Here is a 20,657-nt window from a genome sequence, read left to right as displayed (position 1 = left end):
ATTCTAATACAGAAACTGACACCTTCCATCATAATTCAAATACTGAGTCAAATGCTGGGATGGCAAAAGAAGAAAAGATAAGATTATACATTCATCTTTTCATGTATAGTATGTAAAACAGAAAATTAAGACTTTTCAGAAAGGAAATTATGAGCTGAACTACTTGTAGATTAATCTAATTTCCACTTTAAAAGTTAACAAGGATTCAAATAAGTGGTTTTAATAGCCTGATCTGCCAGAATACACTGTCCCTGTAGGAGGGCAGCAAAACCAAAGGCATATGTTCATGCTTTAGGTGCCCCAGTTCATTCAGTATATTGCCTTGAAACAAAGAGAAACCATTTTGTGCTAAGACACTGGGCTGTGAATTGTGCCAAGCCTTGGCTCAGCTAAGCCACAGGAATACATCTTAAGTTGCTGTGCTTTCTAGTGGCCTAGTGCTCTTCAGCAGCAGCAATGGCAGACAGCATCATCTGAGGGCATTTACTGCTACACCCACCAAAAACATAAAACTAACGGGAGGAACTGTGCAAGTGCAGGAGTTGCTAAAGAAACTAACTGAGGCACTTACAAAGAACAGATATACTGGGTTGCTGGAACTGCAGCTGTTGGTGTTGATCAGCTTCTGGCTCTTCAGGCTCCACTTGTGTAGAAACCGACGCTGAAGCAGTAGGGACAGGAGTAGTACCAGTGACAGACTGGGGATGTTTTGACCCTGCATGGGAAGTACTTGATGGCTGCTGCTGCTCCAGCTGCTGCTTCTGACTACCTTCTTCCTGAAGTATGTTCTCCTGCTCTTCTTGCACCGACTGGCGCTGCTCTCGCTTGCGCTTAATCAAAGATACCCTGTCCTTGATAGCCTTCGCCATTGTCTTGTGATCCCCTTCGCAGACATAGCCAGACTCCACCTGAAGGAGGATACATTCACAGAATTCACACTGCCACAGACAGCCCCTGTCCCAGTGCTGCAACAAAGCTCTTTCTGGCACTACTCATCTACACACTTGCAAACGTGTTTACTTCTAGACAGTAACAGCAAAAGCAGAGGCTGACAGACCACATTGCACTGTCACAGAACAGCACTGCTTCCAGAGCTTTGTCAGACCACCAGCACTTACCATTTCCTGTGCCACATCCTCTGGGACATCTCTTTCCAAATCAAATGAAAACTCTATTGCCTCATTATCTTTGTATTTGCCCTTGAGTTTTTTGATGTCTTCAATTCTGAGCCAGAGTTTAATGGCAATTTTTTCTCCATCATCTTCCTCTGCAAGTTCTACCCGTACTCCAGTCTCTTCTTGGAAGAAAGCATGATTCAAAAGGTCCTTAATAGCATATCTAGATATTGGGAAAGAACATTCAGCTGTCAGGATTTCATAAAATATTAAGGAATAACCTTGCCAGATGCTCCCCTGATTTATTCTCTAAATATGCTGTTCTGAACCACCTTATGTGCATTCTGTTGGGTGTAATTAGAAGCTTTGTCCTGAAGGTACAAAAGAGATTTACAAACACATCATTAACAATCATAGTTAACAGCTGAAACTAAATGGCAAAAAATAAGTGATGTGCAACAACAAAATGAACTTCAAATGAGAAAAGAATACTAAATTGTTTAAAAACAAGAAAAGGAACTGAAACTAAAAATACACAGCAACACCATCAGATGTAAAACTTCAAGAGTTAATAAAAAGGGGTGAATAAACACCCATGAACAAAACCAGCTTTGAACAGAACAGAAGGCAGCTAAAGGGAGGACAAAAGCTGAAAGAGTCTGAAATCGACATTCAGTAAGCAACACCATGTAAATGCAGAAAACAAAACAAATCCCACAAATAAGCCATCAGCACAGTTACAGATTTCCTGTAATGGTGTAAGTTAACCACCTGAAGTAGAAGTCATCTTGCAGAAAACATGGATAAAAATGAGCAGCTGGAATTTAAAACTTGGAATTCCCAAAATCATCAGTCATACCAACAGAATCAAAGGGACAAAAAAGCCCAAAGGATTACAGAACCACCAACCAATCCAAACACCCGGAAACCCAGAAGGACTGTCCTCCCCTACTCTACTGATTAGGTCAGAGTTTATATAACAGCAACAGAATTTCTGAATAAACTGATATGGATGGTTACTATGGCATTTGCACTTTTCCTGACACTGTTAATCCTCTTAAACAATCTCTGAATAGGAATCTACCAAAGATCAGAAGCTGCAGAAGTAGTACTGCCTTCCCACTTTCACCAGAACAACAAAGACCCCAGAAACTAACTGGATTTGCTATCACCAAAAGGACATAAAGGCCTCAGACAGCAGCTAGTACCTTCATCTGCAAAGCAAGTACTTACCTTTCACCTTTGTTTTGCCGAATGCATCCCTCAATAATCTCCTTCACTTCAGGGATTGCTACTTTATCAAAGCTGGCTGGCTTGACACCCTGAAACACACAAGTAACAACTGAGAAACTGCAAGGGCCATTTAAGTTTTGATTGTGTTGACAAACCACCTATTTTTACTCTCCAGATAACTGACCTAAATAACTAGTGCAAATTAAGGCAAAGTCTGACCCCAGTACTACTGCTCATTTGTTTGCTAGTGACTTTTGCAAATGTTCCACACACACCCCTTCCCATTTTCCATCTACATCGGCACTTGGATGCTCAAGTTGTGATGGGAGAACATTTTTGTTTCCATGGAAGTTGTGCAGGTTAGAGGGAAGTACACAGACTAGACTGAGAATGGAAGGAAATGGTTCCTATGTACCACTAATGCCAGAAACCACAGGATTAATTTAACAGCCTTCAGAGCACCCTGTTGCTTCCCAAAATGTTTCCAACCTGCCATTATATGAAGTAATTTTTTTACAGGAAAAACCTTAGCCCAGGATGATCTGACTGGAACATTAAATAACTTGTACAATGTTCAAAAAAAAAACCCAAAAACCTTCCAGTATCTTAGCCCTCCCCCAAAGCACCACTGTACCCAAACCACCCTCCTGCATCGCTGTTGTTGTGAGTTCAGGGAAATGAGCTTACAACACAGGCTGTACAACAGCCCTTCCACAATGCACAGCAACCCTTTTTCCAATATATGCTAAATTACAGGGGGAAAGGAAAACAAAACCTAAATAAGATTAACCACCCAAAGCAGTAAAACATGCCATGAGATGTGACCATCTGGGAATTCTGAAAAACATTTCCGGCAGAGAGCCAAGCTTCATCACTTAATAACAGCCAAAACTGGTATTTTGTGGCCAATTGTCCACAACAAAATCTGGCACCCAATTTTACTTGATTCAGCCTTTAATTTCAAACTCTGTATTTAAAACCAGAATGAAAGAGGATGAAGACATGCTGATCAAATGTTTGAACAGAGATGGTGTTTTCAAGCTAAACAATCCTGAAATTATACACCTGATACATCTGACCCTGTGTCACTGCTGAATGACAACTAAACACAAAGTGAAAACCACATCTCTGAAGTACAGAAATAAATGAAGTAGCACTACAAGCACTGTGATTTGTGCCCTAAACAGAAAGTACTTCTCCCAATAACCTACAAAATACTGGTGACATCAAGACATGATCCTTCCCCATTGCTCTGTTGTGAGAAGGAAACAAGCCTTGAAACAGAAAAGTTTGAGTCGAAACCCCAGTCTTTGCACCTACTGACCCTGTACTCAGAGTTCTTAAAAGAAAAAAAGCCAACACAAAAACCCCACACTGGAAACAATTTATTTGATAAAAACCAGTATGCTCTTATAACAGGAAGGTTATCGATTTCTTTGGTCTAAAATTTGCCCTTGTGAAACTCTAGCAATTGAAATTCACAGAACTGCAGACTAGAATAAGCACTGAAACATAGCCTGCCAATGAATTAGCTGAATACTTTTAGAAGCTTTGCTGACTATTAAGCCTTAAGAAAAATCAATGCCTCAGGTGATGAAACATCAGACCCAAGTTTGGATGGGTAGGTTTCAGACTCTAACCAGGCCTTATGTAAACCTCCAGCTTCTAAGCAGGACCCAGAGCCCTCCATTCTAAATGGAAATAGAAAACTCTGCTCATACAGCTGACTTGTCAAAGGTGCCACTTTTCATTATGACCACACTTAAAATGGTCCCAGAAGTTCAGGTTTCTATGTGGAGTATAGATATTTCTATATATAATTAAACGCTCTCCTGTATAACATATATAACTATGCAATAATTATTCAAGTCTTTATTGCATATATTCCTATCTTTGCCCAAGTTTAACACATGTAAGTCTTTTAAATAGCTCAAGCCTCAGACATACCAGCCTGCACCGACATTCATTTACACTGTGGCAGCAGAAGGATGATGTCAGATCTGTGACAATCTCATCTCAGAAAACTAAAAGCTAACATGAGGAAGACAACTGGTACAGAAAAATATCAGCATAACAAAGCCAGGATTTGATTTTTCTTGTTAATTATTGTACCACATGCTCTGCTCTTGCACAGAGCCTGAGAAGTTAAAGCTAAAGATAGATTTTTAAATGAGAAATTCAGTCTGCTACCCCACGTTTCTCACTGCTGAAAGAAATTAAACACTAGTCCAAAATCTTCAGACCCTTCCATGAGGACCATTTTACAATACTCCACTTTATGAATTCCAAATCAAGAGTGTAGTTAAAAAGTGAAGATCCTGCCAGCCTCCTTTAGCAGAGCTTCCATGCTCCAACTGCTCCTCAGATAATCTGGGAGAAATCACACTAGGGCCTAAAACCAACACGGGATTCTGTGTTCAAGCAGTTCCCTGTTTCTCACTTTGCTCCACAGTCCATGAGAAGGGCTGCCTAAGCCTCCTCTCCAGCTCTGGACAAGCACTCCCCAGATATTGAAATTCATGAGCTTTTCAAACCCTTTTGTTCCCTCCTGCAAGCACCAATGGAAGTGTCAAACTATTTTATACAACAAGACAGGGGTACTATAAATGATTAAAAACTCAATAAATCAGTGAAATCTTTTCTAACCAGAGCTGCCTACACACCTTAATCTGCCATCACACAGAAACCCAAGGGAGGTCAGGCCCTGAAATTCACTTAACCTTGATGTGTTCTTAAGACTGCATGAGCTGGGCAGCCAAGCATACCTTCAGCAGTTTCTGAACCCAAAGGCACTCGAGGAAATACAGTGTTTTCCTGGTTTTATGACACTTAAAATGGTCACATTCCCATGTGCTGCTCCTGGTCCCTACATCCTTAGAACAACCACAGGACAACTCAAATCCTAATCTACTAGTCCTGTTTCCCAGGGGCAGTTCATTAAGAACTAAACAGCTAAATCCCACTACCATTATTTACAAGTTTGCTAAAGAAACAGCAAGAAGAGCCCTTGCAAAAGGAAAAGAGTAGGTACGTATAACAGGCACACATGAAAAATCAACATTTTCTCAAACTACTGCTCTAAAATTGCACAAGCTGACAGTGCTGCTGAAAGCAACAGTGTCCTTTTCTCCATTTCCCAGTCCCACATCCATGTAATTTCCTTTATTTTGCCAGCAAACACATTAATACAGTTGCATAATGAACCAAATCACAGCATGTATCCGACTTGAAACAAATCCAACCAAAAAAGGCAGCAGCAGCTTCCAGTGAGGTGAAGTTGCCCATGCTGCTGCTTGAGCTCTCAGGCTTACAGGACAGTCAGGGCAGAACTGCTTATTTTGAAAGAAGCACCAATTTAAAATAAAAATCACTGAACACTTAGATTTTGAGAATACCTCTAAAATATGGATGCTTATGTAGGCAGTGACAGATACAAAACTAAAAACTCAGTTTGCATGTTAAGCATAAGAAAGATTTCATATTAAGCTTATCTTACATATTATAATGTTTGTGATTTTAACAGATTTTAACCAGGTAAAAAAACATGTTCGAAAATTCAACATATACAGTTATTTGATGAACTAAAAGCAAGTTGGGTGTTCTTAAAAACACTCAATTTCCAGGAAACTTTTAAACCCCAAAGTATAAGCTATCCAGAACTCTTCCACAGTTTTTTGCCTAGAAATATGTAATATTTTGTATTAGTTAGGTCACCAAATGGCTGAGTCAGTAGTTTAACATCTTGTTCTAATGCAAGAGATACTGAAAATATCATTTTCTTCATTAGAGAAGGTAGAATCAATGCTGTATAACTTCTACAACAAATCAAAATGAAGGCAGATAAAGTGTTACACACCCTCAGACATTCTAAATTTAATTAAAAATGCTTTGATTTGGAACAAAACCATAGGTGGAAAATAGAGTCAATTAATGTTCCTGCCATGATGGTCAGGATTTTAATTTACATTTTAAAAAACTACAGGGGAAAAAGTAAAGTCAAGTTCAAAAGCTAAAGAACCAAGCTATGCAAATGTAAGGCAGTTCAAAAGATTTGTAGAGAACTCTGATTACCTCCAAAATACTTTCCCTGTGGCTACACACACTTGACAGAGCTGAAATTCTTACTTACCTCTTTAGAACAATCCTTGTGAGAGCAGCAACAGTGGGAATTAACAATTACAAATATGGGACAGATCTCTCTTTTTGTGAAATCCATCAGGAAAAGAGAGCCACACACACCACAGAGTTAGCAAGGTGCTATTTTCCGATGGGACTCCACTGGGCTGTGGACTTAACGCACAGCAGAAGGAAAGCAGACATCAAGGTTAGAAGGGAGCATTGTTTCCTCTTTGACATCTCTTGTTATTTTCCAAGTCCAGTACATGAGGCTGCAGAGATTTGAGCTCAATATCTGCTTCTGTCACTCTTAATACTAATTAGAAAGAATCAATACAAGCAAGAGGTAAGCGCGTCCCTTTCTGCCTGCCCAGCCAGCTGCGAGAGGAGGAAGAAGTGACAGCAGAGGGATCCTTTACTTCCTGCATGTCCCCACCCACCCTCTTGGCTGCTCTGCCTACTCTCCACCCAGGTTTTCTGCATGAGTTTAAGGCTGTGAGTGTGATCATCATGCAGCTCCCTCCTGCTGCTGCAGAAGTACCTCTTTGACCAGGGCAAATAAGTCGGTCAGTGTGTTGTGCAGGGCAATGAAGGCAGCTGCTGTTTCTCCTCTCCATGGAGCTACAAGCAGCACACACACAGCTGACTGCCATTCAGTCTAGCTAAATGCTAGTCAGCACTACAATAGTATAATGCATTTTGCTACCAGTGGCAAAACCATCTAATTTCCTTTTCTTTTTTCCTTAATGTAAGCACACAGGAATTTGAAGGCGATTTTTAAACTGCTGGACAACATTAGAAAGCTGCATTGTTGCTTGGTTTTCACCACACGCTCACAAACAATCCAGAGTTGTATTTTCTAGTATCTCTCACTAGAGTTCAGACCTCAACCTGAAGTTCAATTTTTTTTTTCTTCTGATACCTACTTCCAAGCAACCATTGTAAAACCCATTAATTAATCAAATGAGCTGCCCATAGCTTCAGGGTTTGGGTTTTTTTATTATAAGGACATAAGGAGCAATGCTAAGAAAAATCATATATACCATTTTAAAGATGAACTTGGCAAGTTAATTTTGACAAACTAGTGATGATGAACTGCTCTAAAATTCAATTTAGAATTATCAAGATCACTTTTCACCCTAAAATAACATACTCCATTCCTCAAGTATACCACAATTATACCAGTGGTGTTTTTATAGTATACACCATCAGTGTTTCAAAAGCAACATTCCACACACTTAATTAAGGCTACACTTTTCTGGGGTACACGGCATGACCTGCAAAGAACATTCAACATTTCAGCTTCTGACAAGTCAAGTCTACCTGTCCCAGTAGAACCATAACCCTTGCTTGGCTCTTTTCAAAGATGTTGTAACTCTAAGAGCCTGGAAAGAATTCTACAGTAACTGATTGATCTTCTAAAACAATATGTTCTAACATTGCAGTCCAGAAGCTAATAGCACCAGCAGCAAAGTCAAATCACACAAACAAAGTCATTAAAGTGTCTGTATTTCCTTTCTGCTAAGCTGTTACCATTCTAGTTTGAGCCAGTCCCAGGCTGCCACAAACCATTAATTCAGGAATTTAGAGAGAGTATAATTGCAGTGGAAAAAAAGATCCAACCTCTTTCCCCCTGTCCCAAAGAAGCCCTCAGGCTATGGTATATATAGCATTTAAATTGGTTTGCCCCGTGATCTCCTAAATTTCTCTACCTGCAATTAGTTACTTACCCAGCCCTCAAAACCTGCATGCTTAACCATTTCACCACCTCTAATCATTCATGTTAATCCTGCTGCCTGTTCTATGAACAATGTTTCAGATTTAGTTCTTTCCCTATTTCACACAGAATATACCTGAAACTGTTTGATAATTCTCACCTAAGCTGAACTGAATACATAGTATGAAAAGCAAAACTTCAGCTTAACATTTACTCAGTTCAAGAGACACGTGGTTTGCCTACACAGGATTGATTTTCTTGTTCTGGTTAAAAAGCAAATTAGAGTAGTTTTTATAAAGAAATAGAAATGGAGCATATTAAACAGATGTAAAAATTTCGTTTCACTGATGTCAGTATTTTCATAGCAATTAATTCTGGACAATTGATAATTCTGCCAAGAATTAAATTGGTAAATCCTGCAGAATAAACTCTGTACCAGATCAGTATCCTAGCAGAGTAAACAGCATTACTGCAATGCAAGCAGAGGGAGCAGATGAAAGCTTTAGTGATCCAGAGTCGGGTCATGAGCTCTGTTCAGGCCAGGATGTCTTCCCTTCTGATCAAAAACAACAACTGCATATTTTGAACCCAACACCTCTTGAACTTGATGGATCTACCATCATCCACATCAAAATTTCCCATCTCATCTCTTTGAGAGTTCTGTGACACTGAAACACCTTAAGCAACTTGCCTTCACCCTCTGCAGTGCAGGTAAGTTATTTATTTCTCATGATCCTTCACTTTTTCCAAACCAACAGGTAAGCATGTGTGCCGAGTTCAGAATCACACCGTGAAGACAATGGCAATGCTGTAGAATTTATACCGGCCTGCTTGCTGCAACCTCACTAATCACAATTTAGATACTCTTCAATTTACCACCTAACCTCAAAAACATTTTGAGGCATTAACAAAAAAATTAGAGGTCAATCACAACAACAAATTGACAGATGTACAGAACTAAAGTTGTTATACAAGATATCTATGTATCTTGATTGTCACACTCAAACCAATTGCTTCTGCCTGAAGTTAAATTTGTATGAGAGAAGTTTTGGTGAAAAGGATAAAACAGACTCCTTATTCCATGAGCAATCTTTGCTCACTATCACCTTCACAAACATATCCTACAGGTGATCTGCAAGCCCAAGAGCTGGAGAATACTGACACTGCCTACCCAACCTACTTCTCTGTCAGTGTCTCAATCCTGTACTTTTATCTACTGAAGCCAGAGACTTGACAGCATTCAAAGCCTTACAAGACTGCTGTAGTAGGCTACAGTTCTGTTACTTCACTCCCACATGCTTAAGTTTGAACAGGAACTAGTCATAACTCTTCTTAGAAATGCTGCAAGCATTTCCAACACTCTCAAGACAAAAGGAGTAACTAAAGTCAAAACCCACTGTATTTGTGCACTACTGCAGAATATATACTACAGCTCAGAGCTATCCCCCTGACAAGTGATCCAGCCCAGCAAAAAGTTATTTTAAGTTTTCACTCAAGACATGGAAGTCCACTGCTCTTCAGAACCACTAGGTAAATAAAGTATCTGTTTATTTTAGAAGTCCAAAGAATCTGAAGCTAATTGTTTCAGTTTAAAAAAAAAAAATTATTAATTAATCACAACAGCTACTGTAATGCAGCAATTCTAATGTATAGAATAAATCAATCAAGCTCCAGAACAGGAAATTTTGTAACCAGGACAGAGTTTCTTAGTGCACATCTGGCTAACAGGTTGGCATATCGGTGCATGGAACAGTGAAAAGGGCCTTGTTTAGAAACACACAGTATGAGGACAGAGGTTCTTCTGAAACAAAGTCTGATTGGACAAGTAGATCAGGTATTAACTCTTTTGCACAAAAGCATAAAGGTAAGATCAGTTGCATCTATCACACAGGGTTTTTTAACCTCACCCTTAGAAGCAGAGATGCTGCCTCTAGTGTGAACACCTTGAGCTAGCTCCACGACCCTTTGCTTTACTGGGACTTCAGCTTGAAAATGGCTTTCAAAAAAAACCAAAACCAGACATGCCTAGACACACATTTCAGCTATATAAATTTAGAAATGCCACAGTGACACAATACTAGAAGTGTCTGTCTTCTATTTTCAGTATGGAAAACATGTTTTTGAAAAATAAAATTGTATTAGTTGCACCCTCTTCTTTAATCTGCTCCCACTCTGGTAGAAAATCTTTGTTCTGCACTGATTTTTAATTCATGTACAGTAACTCAAAAGCCACAGATTAGTTCCACTGGACTTCAAACTAAATTTAAATAATGCAACATGGGCACAAAACCCATCTGGTACCAGAACTAGCCTTTAGAAAGGATTATCTACTTAAAAGGCCTAAGGTAATGTTGCAAACACCAAAAATAGTGAACAATTCCAACAATGCACCAAAAGTCACCATGCCTTTTATTTTCAGACTTATTCTAATAGGAGTGAAGACTTCCCTGGAGTTATCCCATTCCCACCCCCTGCAACTATAGCAGTACAGCTGGCAAGACAAGAAATAGTAGCCTATGCATTCTTAGTGTCAGTATTTTTAACCAGTGGCACTCTATGACAAATAACATTGAACCATCAGTCTCCCCACAGGAATGTTTCAGTGATTCACCAATCACAGAATTATAATGGTTCTCATCACACTGCAGAGCCAGGCATCTGAAAAACACTTATCACCTCCCTGTTCCTAAGAGCCACCTTCCCATCTCTTGTTAAATTAGCCTCAGTTAATGTAAGAACTAAATGGATGTCAGTACAGGACAGAATATTAAATACTAGGATCATAGTTTTGAGAGATCTCATCCTTAAAAGATACTTTTAAAACTCTTCAAAATTTTAAAGATACTTGTTTCATCCACTTTCTGTGAATTTACTTAGGTTTCTAAAAATACATTTAGAAACTCTGCATTACTGCTACATTTCAGAAATTAAATTACACTTGATTTTATGCAGCTCAACCAATCCTCCACTCCTTTCAATTCCTGATGATCTTAAAATCATCCTGTTCAAAACTGCCAAAAGACACAACCCAGGCTCATCAGTGAGCAAGGTAAGAAAGAAATAGCTCCCTTTACTTCAAACCAAGTTTGTTTCACATCAATATCAACAAGAAAACTTGAGCTTTAAGAAAGCTTTTGGTGCTGAACAGTGAGCTACTTTTAGAAAAAAAATTCAGTACGTCTTTTCCCTTCCAAACTCAGGCATCACCTGACTTAGCTGTGCAAACAACACAAAGTCACAGACTGGGTCAGGCTGGAAGGGACCACAGTGGTCATCTGCTCCCACCTCCCTGCTCAAGCAGGGCCATCCCAGAGCACATGGCACAGGATTGCTCCAGAGGGTTCTGGAATATCCCCAGTGAAGGAGACCCCACACCCTCCTGGACAACCTGTTCCAGTGCTTGGTCACCTGCACAGTTAAGAAGTTCTTCCTCGTGTTCAGGTGGAGCTTCTGTGCACCCATTTCTGTCCATGGCCTCTTGTCCCATTGCCTGGCGCCACCAAAAACCTGGCTCCATCCTCTGACACCCTCCCTTCAGACACTCAGACATTGATAAGGTTCTCTCAGTCTTCTCAAGGCTGAACAGGTCCAGCTCCCTGAGCCTGCCCTGATGAGAAATGCTCCAGTCCCTTCATCAACTTTGTTGCCGGACTGACAGGCTCAAGCTGATCACTGCTTCTCCCTACTTGGATCATTGTCACTTGTTAAAGAGGACTTCAAAAATAACATGCAAGACTGCTTAAGATATTAATGCTTCAAATCTTGAATTCCTACCTTCCACTTTTAAGGCTCTATGTTTCTGAATTGATGAGTCAGTGACTGAATCCCCACACAGGAAGATTCTGCACTCTTAAAGCTGTTACAGCAAAATGCTTGTGACTCAGGTGAACATCTACAAGAGGCAAGAGCTAGAAGTTTAAACATTCTTTAGTTCAGTCTGTGTGAGGCACAAAGGAATTGCACATGATGTGCAATTTTCTTTTACATTTCACACTTTACTGCCTGGAGTTTCTTCTTTGAAGGAATACAAGAGTTTACCCTTTCTTCCATTTAATGTTTCTTGTGTTTGGTTGAAGGTTTGTAGCCTTTCAATACCTGCTTTCACAAAAGATCACCTTCTCTGTTGGGAGGGCTTCCTCCCCTACTTTTCCACTGATTTTTTTTTCCAATGCTTTTTTCCCACTGATTTTTTTTTTCCAATGCTTTTTTCACTAGAAAGGTCTGTAGGTAAAATATCTCCATACCTATTCAAACCAGGTCAAGAAATCAAGTCATGCAAGGTAAAGAAAGCAGTTTCATTCATGTCTAAAAAATGTTACATATTGCTTCCAGGAAGTAGAAGAAATTAATCACCACTCATTAAGTACTGCAACTAAAATTAATCATATGTTTAAAGGTTTAGTATTTTTTGTTTGCTACTTAAGACCCCTCAGGAAGAAGAAGAAAATAAGAGCTGGAATACTTTGTCCACTGCACCTCTAGTGAAAATGAAGCAGTTGACTGGTCTAGACAGTTATGACACTTAACTTTCAAGACACTAAAGAAAATATTCATTTTATCTCCACTGACCAAACTACAGCACTTTGTAACTGCCTTGTTTCAAGCAAAGAGAATGACCTTCACCCTAACCAGTGAATTCCAGTTCCCACCAGTTAGGGAGATTAAGGACATTAAACCAGTTAGACACTGCCTAGTCAGGTTACTCATTATGTGCCTTGTTCCCTTAGGCCCTTTTTTAAGCTCTGGAGAACAGAGAAGAAAAATGTTATGCCTGCTGTGGAACATTTTAGTACTGAACAACCTTTTTTTTTTACAACTCAAAAAATGCAAAATGCCTTTTTTCCCCCCCCTTCTGATCTTAAGGCTAGCTCAGACAACAGACATTTGTTTAGAGAACAGACTGGACTTCTGGTGAAAGGAAGGACAAATACAAAACTTCACTTTGTCAAAGTAAGCATGGAGAAAATCAAGTACAGAGCACAAGTCCATCAGGAACATTTAAAAGGTAAGTTTATATGATGGGAGGGGGGAGAAAGAACAAGGGAGTTTTCTGCTCATACTCAGATGATTAGTACATTTGAAACTGAGGATAGCTTTCTTAACTTTTTTGCAATGCACATGTTTGGATTTTTTTGTTAGTGGTAGATATGTAAGAAGGAGAAAAATCCATATAATAAACATAGTGTCATTTTACTAGTCCTGGGACTAGTCAATCACCTAGCAAATTTAAGCCTTGGGATATCCAAGTATTAGAGATCTAGATTTTGAGGCAACAGGTTTTTTTTTTTGAGGTTTCCATGGTCCCACCAGAGGCTGAGGCAAAGCAGCTGAAGTTACTGCAGTCAGTTATGCCTTCACTGCATTGATGCCCAAACAGACTAAATTAAGAAATCATACTTAAGATGTTTGTTCTATAAATATCTCTTTTTCCATTTAAATGCACGTGTAGCCCATTTCAAATATGTCTTGTGACAAAGTGTTTAATTGCAATATGCATGGAACAGGTCAAAAATATACCAGTCTCCTGAGAAGAACAAAGACAGGGAAACCCTCCTGAATTTTACTAAGCTCTTACACTCTTTCTTTTGTTTTTTTATGCAAGCAAGTAAGTAAAAGAATTATGAATCTTGATTTCATTTTGCATTATAACTCTCTGCAGTACTTGGATACAGAGCAGTATTGCAAAAAAAAACCAAAAAAAAACAAAAACAAAAAAAACCAAACAAACAAAACAAAAATGGAACCAAAAAAGCAAAACCACAAAGAAAAGGGGATCCATTCCCTAATCTAGTAGCATTCCACACAGCTGTGCTTGCACGAGAAGGCAGAGAAGACAAAATGAACCAGAGAGGAAATCAGTACTTTAGTGCAGCTTGTTATCAATTCATTGCAGGTTTAGATTATTTCTTTTCTGAGGCCAAGCAGGCATCAGTAAGTGCTCACTGGATGCATTCACTCCCAGCTGAGGAGACATACTGCTTAAACCTCAGAGATTTCCCCATCCCACAGGAAGGTAAAAATCCAAAAAGCTGTAATTCTTTAAGCACTGACTACTAATTTACTTCGAACCATTTCCAAAGAGCAGCAGAAGATGGCTTCAATAAAGAAAACAGGGTTTCGAGACAAAATTACAACATTATGATTTAATGAAAACAAAGATAAAAGCTAGATTCCTTTAAGCTTGAGTGACAAGCCATGCAGATGTCTTTCCTTTCTAAAGAAACTGCTAGTGAAAGGGTCTGAACTGAATATGCTGAAGGGTGCAAGTACAAAGAGGTCAATATTTTGTGTTAAACTGCTGATTTCCCTATCAGAATGGTGATACAAAGTTTGGCATAACACCTTGAGCCCTACAAATTCTGCACAGTTGTGTTTAAGTCAGGTATATACCCAGGTTACTCTGTTAAAAGAAGTCTTCTAGATAAAGTAATCCAGAATAACAATTTAATTGCACTTGTGTTTCTTGGGCCATAGGAAATTCAAGAACTTTATCCTAGGACTGTTTTAATGAATTACAGGAACTTCCCAGTGAGAGAATGCAGACAGTATAAATGAGCATCTTAGGAACAGCAGGCTTATGCAGCAATGCTATTGTCCAAGATGTGAAGCAACAATTACTGCCTGGGCCAAAAAATGTCTCATCTGTGAGAGGAACTTCAGCCTTTAGATCCAAATTCTAGATCTGTGCTTGCCAAGGTCTGTTATTTAACAAAAAACTGCTTCCAACCATGAGGAAAGACCCTGAACCAAAAAGTAGAACAGGACTGAGTCCTCTGAGCAATACTGCAAAGCTGCAGTACCTGGGCATCAGCCAGACTCATCCTTATCACAAAAGGTGTCAGCTTTTGTGATAATGCAGCTGAAGGCCCCCTAAAAAAGAGACAATGCACAGCCAAAATGGGAGAAAAGAACATAAGCTGCTATTACCAAGAGGTTCTGAGGGGACACCCTGGGCATTAACAGACCTTTTACAGGATTCTGTCCTAAGCAATAGCAAGGATTTAAGATAATGGAGCAACTTTGCTTTTTACTAAGCCTAATAGCTCCTGCAAAGAGGATGAGGGAAATTAATTAATTTAAATACATATGGCCTGCAGTGAGTGGCTGCACATTTTGATCTTACTGCCTTTGGGGTTTCAGTGCTTTTTAAGCTCCAACATGGCATGACCTTTCATGACTTTCATAGCAGACCATTCCTGTTGTCCTTCATTCTGCTCTGTATGCACCTAGATCAAACAATGCTTTCAATTTAAAGCCCAGCAGGACTGTAGCTGCTACCTCAAAACACCCCTAAAGATGTCCAGGGAGATAGCAATGAAGGGGTTGAAATGGAGATGCTAAACATCTTCCACAAAGCACACCGACCAACACCCCTAAAGATGTCCAGGGAGATATACATTATTCCAACATACATTAGAAGAGATGAGTTGGTAAGTACTGCTCAAGTCACTTTTGCAGGAGGGGGTTTTCTGCCTCCACTGTTATTGATAGTTCACACACTGTCCTTCCAAATACTGAATTTGGCAAATGGTTCACCCCTCACCCACAACTGCACACATGGTCTGAACTTCTAAAATCTCTAAAATCTTCTACATCTAAAACTACCTGGCTCTTTTTCACATTGGTTCACAGAGCTTTCATGGAGTGGTAAAAAGAATTCCAGGAGTATTTAATTTCATTTTTATAACACAGATCTCTTTCCACATTATAGAACACCAAATTCTCCATTATCAGTTTAACTTTTTAAGGATTGTGCTGTATTTACAGATAATGTTGTCTTGCCTTCATTGAAAGCTTTCCTTGAAAATTCTTCACATTTTCTTTCTGGTTGGTTTTGTTTTGAACAAACTGCTTTGCAACTACACTGAATTAACAACCCCAAAAATACCAAAGCACACAGACTTTCAAAGCAGACAAACATACATTTCGTTTTCTTTACCTTCCTGTCCTTTGCTACTTCTGAAATAAAACAAGATTTGCTGGATTTAATATCAAAGTGTATCCTACAAGCTCTCAAGCAGTAAATCAAATAGTTGAGGGGGGAAAAAAAAAATCAACCAATAAACTTGATTTGTGAACCATCAGCAGAGTAGGAGAGAAGGTGGTGTTGGACAGACCAAAAAATTGCCAGTGTTTCTCATCCATTTAGAATTTCCAACATCAGCCAATAACCATGGGGAGAAAGGAGCACCACACACAACAAACAAGTGGTAAGTGGAACTCTGCTAAGTCCCTAGGTAACTTTTTCTCCTACCAGTCCCTACAAAGCTTTCCAGTTATGTACTTGAAAGACCAGGGAAAAGACAGGTCTGTAAGATCTGGGGAATTACAAACCTGAGGTTGCCTCAACAGCTGATTCTCACCAACATCCCAGTTCCTAGCAGGGTCCTTAAGGAACAGGCAGGACAGTTACATTAGGCAACATCCATGCAAATTTTGCTGCTTTGGCTCTGTCCAAGACACATCCATAGGCATAGTAAAAAGTACCACTGAGACTGTTCTAGTAAGATACATAGCTTTCTATCATTGATCCCAACTGCTTCCAGGACAGATTATGCTGTACACGGAGTAAGGACTGGACTTTAGCATAGTTTTTAAACTCTATTTAGAAAATTACAGGTAAGTTTGCCAACACACAAAAAAAAACTAAACCAAAAAACCACAATTCCGTACTTGAAAGACCAGGGAAAAGACAGGTCTGTAAGATCTGGGGAATTACAAACCTGATGTTGCCTCAACAGCTGATTCTCACAACATCCCAGTTCCTAGCAGGGTCCTTAAGGAACAGGCAGGACAGTTACATTAGGCAACGTCCATGCAAATTTTGCTGCTTTGGCTCTGTCCAAGACACATCCATAGGCACAGTAAAAAGTACCACTGAGACTGTTCTAGTAGGATACATAGCTTTCTATCATTGATCCCAACTGCTTCCAGGACAGATTATGCTGTACACGGAGTAAGGACTGGACTTTAGCATAGTTTTTAAACTCTATTTAGAAAATTACAGGTAAGTTTGCCAACACACAAAAAAAAACTAAACTAAAAAACCCCAATTCTGAATGTATATAAATGTATAAAAAAAGTTATTCTAGCATCCGTGCAAAACACTGAAGTGACCACTTATGCCTTTTTTTCCCCCCTTTCTTTTGTGTCCTTCCAATATTTCCCTGAAAAAAAGGGACAGTCTTATTTCACCAAGCCTCTCTTCAGAATTCACTGCTTATGACATGAAGACTCTTCTCCAACTCTAAGTCAGGAAATATATCTATATCTGCAGTGTGAGGCATCAGGAATAAGAGAGCATTTTATTTTTCCAAATTGTTTATTAAATTTGCAACTCCTCTGAGATAACATGCTCAAAAAGAATTACCAGGAACTCATTTGTTTATGGACAAAGAGGTAAGTCTAGGGCTTTTTTTTCTCCTTTGCACATATGCACAGGCATTCTGAGAAATCCAATGCAAGTTTTCACTTCCCCAAGCAGGCACCTCACTATTCTTTCTGAATGCTTAGGTCACAAGGCTGAACATGTTTGTTTCACTGTACTGGTACAGTCTTCACAACACTGCCTCAGATATCACAGATTAAATCCTGCCTCACCATAGTGCACCTTTCTAGCACTGCAGTTCTGCTTCCTGCACTCAGGGTCTGCATGTTGCCCTCAGTCTGGTCAGATGGGCCAGCTCTAATCTCTTGATTGCCTTCTCAGCCATATTTGTTTTCTCCCACAATGCCTCCACCTCCACCACTACACTTGCCCGGTATTTACCAGGGTGGAATAGCTTCCTGTTATTTATCAAGTATTTCCACTTCATCATTATAAGAAGTGCCCCCAAAACACAGGAGCTAAGGGCCACTCGGAATTCAATGAACTATTAAAATCTCTCTAGGTAACTGGCAGGCAGCTAAGCCAGTGCTCAAATCTGTTATCCAGCTTTATTGCAGAGAACAAGGTTACCAGCTACTCTTCAAGACAGAACTACTTCCCCCATCCCCCAAGTGGCTCAGAAAATAATCTGTTATTATTCTAGTACATTTATTTTTTTTCTAGTTTGCTTTGGGGGGTTGGTTTCTTCATATTTTTTTCTTGAACACATACAATATTTTATTTCCATTCACATATTTTACAAGCTTCTGGCAGATGTTCAGTGAGTTCAACCACCCTGTAACTTCGCACTCATCCCAAAATAATCTCTTTTCAGGTTTTTTCCCCCCCACACACTTGCACAGCACTGGTGCTACCCTGCTGCAGTCCTGTGCTGCTAAGAGCAGTAGCTTTAGACTCGGCAGTGAGGAGGGACTTACACTGGTCACTCGACGGTAGATCTGCGCAGCATTTTGGCACTCGGAATAAGGATATTCAGACGTGGCCATCTCTAGCATACACATCCCAAAAGCATACACATCAACGGACTCATCATATTTCTCCTCATACATCTCGGGGGCCATGAACTCTGGGGTACCTTAAATTAAAAGAACGATTCAGACTCTAAATGTCTCAAAGCGAGCAGAGGCTGCTGGCGTTACTCACCGCAGGGACAGGCGGCTGGGCAAACCTGTGAGACAAGAGAAAGTGGAGGCAAAAAGAAGAGGGAGGAAACCCTTAGTGACTCTGTTGCACCAATGTACTTTGTGAGTCTTCCATTGCAAGGCCTTTATGGAATAACAATGGCATGTGAGAACTGATGCAATTCCCTGTTTAGGTATGTTAGTTGATACAAATGTCAGAACAGACTGGATTAGCCTGAAATCAAACAGGAGGGGAGGGGATAAGAAGAGGGGAAAAACTGCAGACTAGCCATAGGCTGCAAACCAAATACTAAGGAGAGTTAATGCACTTACCTTTTCTCCCTGTAAGAAAAGAGGCACATTAAACCTTGTTTCATAAATCACCTGACTGCCCTCTGCTGCAAAAGAAGTAGTACTGGTAAGAGCCCACAGCTAGTCTCTGACCTGGTGCTCTCCATCTACTTGCTGAAGTAGAATGGGTCAGATAAGGCCTTGCAATGAAAAGCTCTGTTGTTACAAATAAAAATCTCCGTGAAAAGAGGATACAAAAAGTAATTTTCTGCAAAGGCCACTCACCAGAGCCCTTTTCTTCATATACTTACCTTCCCACCTGCAGTATATTTATAGGCCTACTGCAGATACAGGCATTAGTGAGGGACACCCTACAGTCAAAAATACTCAGAAATACAGAGAGATTGAGTTACAGGCATAGAGCGTGAGATTCAACAAGTCCCATTTAAATAGTGTGCAGAAAATGATTGCCCAGTGAAGCATCACAGATCCCCTCTGCAAACAAAGGGACTGCATTGTATGATCAGATTTACTTTAAGCCACAGATGCAAGTTTGCTTTTTGTAAATTAAAACACAGAATTATTTCCTGCAGATACCAGATTCCAGGCAATTTACAGATCATTCTACAGCCCATTGCTTGTTTCACCAGACTAAACCAAAGAGAATGTAAATTGCAGTCATTTATCCAAAGGGTAATCATTAACAGATAACTATGTAACAGATGGTAATTTTCCAGTGATAAATTTGAAGATATGACAAATATGCTTAAGAAATTATGGTTTTTAACACCATTCTTTTATTCCCTATTAATACTTTGACCTGGTTAAGAAGCAGGAAATATTTCAGTGACAGCTTGCAAGAAAATTTACAGGTATATGCCATTGATCCCAGCTAGGAATCTGGCACAGGACTGTTGAGTAATGCTAAATTTTAGCAAGCTCTAAATACTGAGAGTGAAAGAAACTTCCTGCAGTCTATTGACCCAACTATAAAAACAAAGCTGATAAAACCAATTCTTTCAAGAATTCACAAGAAAGATCACACTAGTTCCACCAAATCAATTTCTGAAAAAGGTTATGAATGGATACACAGGGACAGAGCCAGAATAAAGCACTATTTCCCAATGCACCCTCCTAACTCACACAAATCCACATTCTACAGACTCCCTGAGTAAGGTGTTATACCACAGTCTGTGTTATTATTTAAATACATATATATATAATATTGTCTCTTTGGTACACCTCAATTTCTGATTACTCACAAGCTGCAAGAGATTCAACATTAACCCCTGGTGACAATGAAAAAAATATTTGGCTGTATGAACTAGCACTACACTAAATATCAAAATGCTGTTTGGTCACCAAAATGCATTTGTACATTTCTTGAAGCAGCACCACACCAAAGGTAAGATTTTTAGGTACTGAAGAGTGGTTTTATCAACAATGTTGCACTAGATTGTTGGGCAGGACAAGAACTCTATATTTTCAAATAGCTAATGTTAATATATAAGTAACAAAAGCACAACCAAATTTCAACATGTCTTTGCATTAGGAACACAGAATGCCCTCAGCAACCAAGAGACAAAGCCTACATATTTTCAGGCTTAGACCATGTACCTTTATAAGCATGTTTTTTAGGAAAGTTCCTAAAACACTGAAGTCTCCACAGAGGTAGA

At 39.5% G+C, this 20,657-nt stretch overlaps 1 protein-coding gene across 10 annotated transcripts in view; it reads right to left on the bottom strand.

Moving 5' to 3' along the window:
- WNK1 (WNK lysine deficient protein kinase 1) overlaps positions 1–20,657 on the bottom strand; it is a 97,508-nt gene that overhangs the window by 40,330 nt on the left and 36,521 nt on the right. For all 10 annotated transcript variants that reach the window (XM_041398640.1, XM_041398642.1, XM_041398641.1 and 7 more), the window contains exons 4-7: positions 18,487–18,644; positions 2,349–2,437; positions 1,119–1,338; positions 572–908 (exon numbers count right to left, since the gene is read on the bottom strand). In XM_041398640.1, the coding sequence (XP_041254574.1) occupies positions 572–908; positions 1,119–1,338; positions 2,349–2,437; positions 18,487–18,644 (804 nt within the window). The remainder of the gene's footprint in view (positions 1–571; positions 909–1,118; positions 1,339–2,348; positions 2,438–18,486; positions 18,645–20,657) is intronic.

Source organism: Onychostruthus taczanowskii, unplaced genomic scaffold (genome assembly GCF_017590055.1).
Source record: "Onychostruthus taczanowskii isolate IOZ18803 unplaced genomic scaffold, ASM1759005v1 scaffold15, whole genome shotgun sequence".
In the NCBI taxonomy this organism is placed as follows: domain Eukaryota; kingdom Metazoa; phylum Chordata; class Aves; order Passeriformes; family Passeridae; genus Onychostruthus; species Onychostruthus taczanowskii.
The sequence above is the reverse complement of the archived record's forward strand: the minus strand, read 5'-3'. Positions and strand labels throughout refer to the sequence as shown.